At 53.8% G+C, this 6274-nt stretch overlaps 1 protein-coding gene across 1 annotated transcript; it reads left to right on the top strand.

The window, feature by feature from the left end:
• Positions 1–221: 221 nt before the first annotated feature.
• LOC137040611 (uncharacterized) lies at positions 222–5205 on the top strand. The gene is made up of 2 exons (XM_067416385.1): positions 222–1750; positions 5065–5205. Exons 1-2 carry the CDS (start codon positions 635–637, stop codon positions 5065–5067), a joined length of 1119 nt encoding a protein of 372 aa, XP_067272486.1. The 5' UTR covers positions 222–634; the 3' UTR covers positions 5068–5205.
• Positions 5206–6274: the final 1069 nt, after the last annotated feature.

The following is a 6274-nucleotide window of genomic DNA, read 5'->3' on the forward strand; positions in this document are numbered from 1 at the left end:
TGGATTTTAAGATTTTATCGAAAACTTTGGCCAGTAGGTTGAGAAAAGTGATGGAGCAAATCATACATGTGGATCAGTCTTACTGTGTGCCGGGCAGATCCATTCTAGACAATATTGGACTAATTAGAGATATTTTTGATGTGGCTAACATCACTGGTGAAAATTTTGGATTGATCTCGTTAGACCAAGAGAAGGCGTTCGACCGAATTGAGCACTGTGGCAAGGGGGGCGTGGTTCAGCGAGGTCTGCAGCGGGAGAGAGAGCCGCGGGACGAGCGGTAAGTGAGTGGGTTGGAAGCAGATTAATAACACCTGTCTCTTGTTCCAGTAATGAGCGCGGAGAGGGTATAAAACCTCGGTGGAACCAGAGACCAGGGAGAGAGAGAGACGGACGGTTGATGCACAAACCCCAGAGACTGAGTAACCGGAACCCGGAAGTGCCGACCCGGAAGTAATCGTTGTGACATTGAGAAAGAGAAACTATACACCACTGAGGGTGTTTTGACAGTAAATGAGAATAAATAAAGAAAGCATCAACCGTCTAGCCGACCCCCGTGTCCTCTTCCTTCCTCCTATTAACGAACTTTGCTACACTGGTGCCGAAACCCGGGAGGAAGTAGGACAGCGCCGCCGCCATGCAGACGCCCTCCGCCACGCCATTTGCGGACATTATCACATCCCTCGCGGTCCTCCATCAGGACCAACATCAAGCCATGCTGGACCTTCGGGCAGACCAGGAGCGCCGCTTCGAGGCCATTGTCCGAGGCCAGCAAGAGGACCGCGAGAAGTTCCGGAGCTGGATCGACCGGGAGGTTCGCACCGAAGCCGCCGGGCTCGCCAGCGCACCGGTCCACGTGCCCCTGCACAAAATGGGGCCACAGGATGACCCGGAGGCGTTTATTGACCTCTTCCAAAAGGCCGCGGAGGCCTGCGGGTGGCCCCGGGCACAGTGGCCGGTGCGCCTGATACCACTACTGACAGGAGAGGCCCAGGCGGCTGCACAACAGCTACCGGTTGCGAACCTCCTGGAGTACGAGGACCTAAAGAAGGCCATCCTCCAGCGGGTCGGCCGCTCCCCGGAGCAACACCGACAGAGATTCCGCTCCCTGGAGTGGGGGGAGGCCGGCCGACCCTTCGCGATGGCCCAACAGCTCCGGGACTCATGCCGCAGATGGCTCCTGGCCGGCGGAAGCGACGTGGACCACATCGTCGATCTGGTGGTACTGGAGCAGTTCATCGCTCGGCTCCCAAGGAAAACTGCCGAGTGGGTCCAGTGCCACCGGCCCACGTCGCTGGAGACGGCCATCCACCTGGCGGAGGACCACCTGGTGGCGTGCCCGGGGGTCGGCGCACCCCTTTTAACCTCTCGCTCTCTCTCTCCCCCCTCTGTGTCTCCCTCTCCTCCTATCCCTCTCCCTAGGTTCCGTCCTCCGGGCCCTCCTCGGATTCCCCCCAGAGGCCGGGGTGGGATGGGCCCTGGACCGCTCGGGAGTTCGCGGGCTCCGCCCAGGGGGGCGGGGCTGCTGGGGATGGGGGGTGATAGTGGCTCTGGTTCCGCGCCCTCCCCGCGCTCATTTTCCAACCCACTCCCCGCCGCAGGGGTGGCGGGTAAGCCTGGGCTGGCCTGCTGGCGGTGCGGTGATCCGGATCATTTTGTGGACCGATGTCCGAGGATGGACATCGGGACAATGATCCGGATCCCGGACGTCCAGCGGACCACCCCCGATCAAGCAGGAGAGTACCAAATTCCTGTAAGTATCAAGGGGGGTACATATCAGGCCTTGGTGGATTCAGGATGTAACCAAACCTCGATCCATCAAAGCCTGATGCAGCCTGGGGCATTGGATACAAGCCGCATGGTTAAGGTGCGGTGTGTGCACGGGGATGTGGTGGAATATCCGGTTGTCCCAGTCAAGTTTAGGGGGAAAAAGCATAGTGTTGAGGTGGCGGTTAGTCCCCACCTCCGGCATCCGCTAATTCTGGGGACGAATTGGCCCGCCTTTTCGGCATTATTGGGGTCGTTATGCGCGGATGCCGCTTGGGAAAACAAGGCTAGGAACGGGGCGGTGCGAGTGCAGGTGGGCGAGACTGATACGGGACCCTTGGGAACAGCTTCAGAGGAACCGAGCGGGGTCGAGAGACTGATTCTCTCGGACCGCGATGACTTCCCTCTGGAGCAGTCTCAAGATGAGACCCTAAAACATGCATTTCAGCAGGTCCGCGCTATCGACGGTCAGTCTCTCCAACCCGCATTGCCCGTCACGTATCCTTATTTTGCCATAATTAAGGATCGGTTGTATCGAGTGACCCAAGACACTCAGACAAAAGTGGATACAACCCAGTTATTAGTACCAAAGAGCCGCCGGGAAATGCTTTTCCAGGCGGCTCACTCGAACCCGATGGCGGGCCACCTGGGGCAGGCGGCCACACTGAATCGCTTAATGACCCGATTTTTTTGGCCAGGCATTCATGACAATGTGCGCAGGTGGTGCGCGTCTTGCCCTGAATGTCAGTTGGTGAATCCACTGGCCGCCCCAAAAGCGCCATTGCGCCCCCTTCCATTAATGCAGGTCCCCTTCGAGAGAATTGCGATGGACCTCATCGGGCCATTAGAGCGATCCGCACGCGGACATCGTTTTGCGTTAGTCATCGTGGACTACGCAACACGATATCCGGAGGCAGTGGCTCTCCGCAACATCTCCGCGAAGAGTGTTGCGGACGCACTGTTTTGTCTAATCTCCCGAGTGGGGATTCCGAAAGAAATCCTCACTGATCAAGGCACGGCGTTTATGTCACGCACGATGAGCGAACTCTACGGATTATTGGGCATTAAATCCATTCGAACAAGCGTCTATCACCCACAAACGGACGGCTTGGTCGAACGATTTAATCGCACTCTTAAATCCATGATCCGTAAGTTCGTACAGGAAGACGCCAAAAATTGGGATCGGTGGTTAGAACCCCTCTTATTTGCCGTGCGGGAGGTTCCACAAGCCTCCACGGGGTTTTCCCCCTTCGAGCTTCTCTACGGACGACAGCCACGGGGGGTGCTGGACGTCCTACGAGAAACTTGGGAGGAGGGACCTTCTTTGGCCAAAAACGAAATTCAGTACGTCATGGACTTGCGAACAAAACTCCACACCTTGGGGCGGCTATCTAGGGAGAATTTGTTGCAAGCCCAGGACCGCCAGAGCCGGTCATATAACAGGGGTACAAAACTACGCAAATTCACACCGGGAGAGAAAGTGCTCGTTCTACTCCCTACGTCGAGCTCAAAATTAATGTCAAAGTGGCAGGGGCCGTTTGAGGTCGCACGACAGATAGGAGAGCTCGATTATGAAGTGATACGATCCGATAGGAACGGGGCACGTCAAATATACCACCTCAACCTGCTAAAAAAATGGAATGAGGTGGAATCAGTGTTGTTGGCAACGGTGATCGGGGGAGAGGATGATCTCGGGCCAGAGGCGAGCATTAAAGCGCAATCAGTCGCGCTGGCCCCTGGGGGAGATCACCTCTCACCGTTACAACTCACTGATTTATCAAAATTGCAGGCGGAGTTCGCTGACGTGTTCTCGCCCCTACCGGGACGTACCGACTTGATTCAGCACCATATCGAGACCGAGCCGGGCGTGGTAGTTCGCAGCCGGCCGTATCGCTTGCCTGAACACAAGAAAAAAGTAGTTCAGGAAGAATTAGGCGCAATGCTCGACATGGGAGTAATCGAGGAGTCCAACAGTGACTGGGCGAGCCCGATAGTTTTGGTCCCCAAAACAGACGGCTCGGTCAGGTTCTGTGTGGACTACCGCAAGGTGAACGCTGTGTCGAAATTCGACGCGTATCCAATGCCGCGGGTTGACGAGTTGCTTGATCGGTTAGGCACGGCTCGATTTTATTCGACACTGGACTTAACAAAGGGCTATTGGCAGATCCCCTTGTCTCCATTGTCCAAAGAAAAAACAGCTTTCACCACGCCGTTTGGATTACACCAATTTGTCACGCTTCCTTTCGGCTTGTTCGGGGCGCCCGCGACCTTCCAGCGACTCATGGATAGGATTTTGCGCCCCCATGCTGCATATGCGGCTGCGTACCTGGATGACATAGTGATTTATAGTCACGATTGGCAGCGGCATATGCAGCATGTGAGGGCGGTCCTGAGGTCGCTGAGGGGAGCGGGGCTCACGGCCAACCCAAAGAAGTGTGCGATTGGGCGGGTGGAAGTAAGGTATCTGGGCTTCCACTTGGGTCATGGTCAGGTGCGTCCCCAAATTGATAAGACTGCCGCAATTGCAACCTGTCCGAGGCCCAAGACCAAAAAGGAGGTAAGACAGTTTTTGGGGCTGGCGGGATATTATAGACGGTTTATACCAAATTATTCGGACCTCACCAGCCCTTTGACTGATCTTACTAGAAAGGGGCTACCAGATACGGTCCAGTGGACGGAGCCGTGTCAACAGGCTTTTACCCAAGTGAAGGCTGCTCTATGTGGCGGGCCGCTGTTACACTCCCCTGACTTTTCTCTCCCTTTCTTGTTGCAGACTGACGCGTCGGACAGGGGGCTGGGCGCAGTCCTGGCCCAGGAGGTGGAGGGGGGAGAGCGGCCGGTGCTGTACATTAGCCGTAAGCTCTCTAAGAGGGAAGCTAAGTACAGCACCATAGAGAAGGAGTGTTTGGCCATCAGATGGGCCGTTCTCACTCTCCGCTATTACCTCCTGGGGCGGGAGTTCACTCTCTGTTCGGACCACGCTCCTCTCCAATGGCTCCACCGCATGAAGGATACCAACGCGCGGATCACCCGTTGGTATCTAGCTCTTCAGCCGTTTAAGTTCAAGGTGGTCCACAGGCCGGGTGCTCAGATGGCTGTGGCCGATTTCCTCTCCAGAAATGGGGGGGGGGGGGGGGGGGGGGCTGCAGGCCGGACGGCTCCCCGGCCTGAGTCGGGCGGTGGGGGTATGTGGCAAGGGGGGCGTGGTTCAGCGAGGTCTGCAGCGGGAGAGAGAGCCGCGGGACGAGCGGTAAGTGAGTGGGTTGGAAGCAGATTAATAACACCTGTCTCTTGTTCCAGTAATGAGCGCGGAGAGGGTATAAAACCTCGGTGGAACCAGAGACCAGGGAGAGAGAGAGACGGACGGTTGATGCACAAACCCCAGAGACTGAGTAACCGGAACCCGGAAGTGCCGACCCGGAAGTAATCGTTGTGACATTGAGAAAGAGAAACTATACACCACTGAGGGTGTTTTGACAGTAAATGAGAATAAATAAAGAAAGCATCAACCGTCTAGCCGACCCCCGTGTCCTCTTCCTTCCTCCTATTAACGAACTTTGCTACAAGCACCAATATTTATTGAATGTGCTTGAGGGTTTTGTGTTTCCGCAAAATTTTATAGAAATGATTAGAGTATTGTATGGTGACATTGAAAGTGTAGTAAAGGTCAACGGTGGCTTAAGTGCCCCCTTGAAGGTTAGAAGGGGCATTCGGCAAGGCTGTTCAATGTCAGGAATGTTGTACTCAATTGCAATTGAACCTTGTCTATGTAAATTGAGAGAGTGTTTGGAAGGAGTTTCTTTGTCCAGAGAACAAACGTTTTTTTTATCCGCTTACGCAGATGATGTAATGGTGGGGGTTAAGGGAGACACTGATGTGGAAAAGGTTAAAGGGGTAGTAGAAATGTATGGTAAAGTGTCTTCAGCAAAAGTGAATTGGTCCAAATGTGCGGCCTTAGAGGTAGGTAGGTGGACTCAAGGAAGGCCAAGTTTGCCAGGTGGATTGTCATGGGCTACTGATGGTGTAAAATACTTGGGAGTTTTTTTAGGGAAGGAACATTTTGTTATGAAAAATTGGGAAAGGGTTATAGAGACGGTTGAAGGAAAATTAAAAAAGTGGAAGTGGCTATTGCCGCGAATGTCTTATAGGGGGCGTATCCTGATTATTAATAATTTGGTAGCAGCTACCTTATGGCTTGTTTGGCAGTACTTGAGCCACCTACAGGTCTTTTATCAAGAGTTCAGGCTTTGATTGTTGATTTTTTTTGGAATAAGATGCACTGGGTTCCACAATGTGTTTTATATTTAACAAGGGATGAGGGCGGGCAGGGTTTGCTGCATCTGGAAAGTCGCAAAACAGCTTTTAGATTACAGTTTATTCAAAAAATGTTATACGGTCAAAGCAATGTATGGAAAGCAGGAATAAATCTTATTCTGGAAAAAGTAGGAGGTTTGGGATTGAGTAAGAATCTGTTTTGGATTAAATGTGAAGCGGGAGACATGAAAAGTCT

The sequence above is a fragment of the Pseudorasbora parva genome, chromosome 14 (genome assembly GCF_024679245.1).
Source record: "Pseudorasbora parva isolate DD20220531a chromosome 14, ASM2467924v1, whole genome shotgun sequence".
Classification (NCBI taxonomy): Eukaryota; Metazoa; Chordata; class Actinopteri; order Cypriniformes; family Gobionidae; genus Pseudorasbora; species Pseudorasbora parva.

What these genes read in the sequence shown, in the direction of transcription:
- LOC137040611 (XM_067416385.1), top strand. Translation starts at nt 635, where the DNA reads ATGCAGACGCCCTCCGCCACGCCATTTGCGGACATTATCACATCCCTC.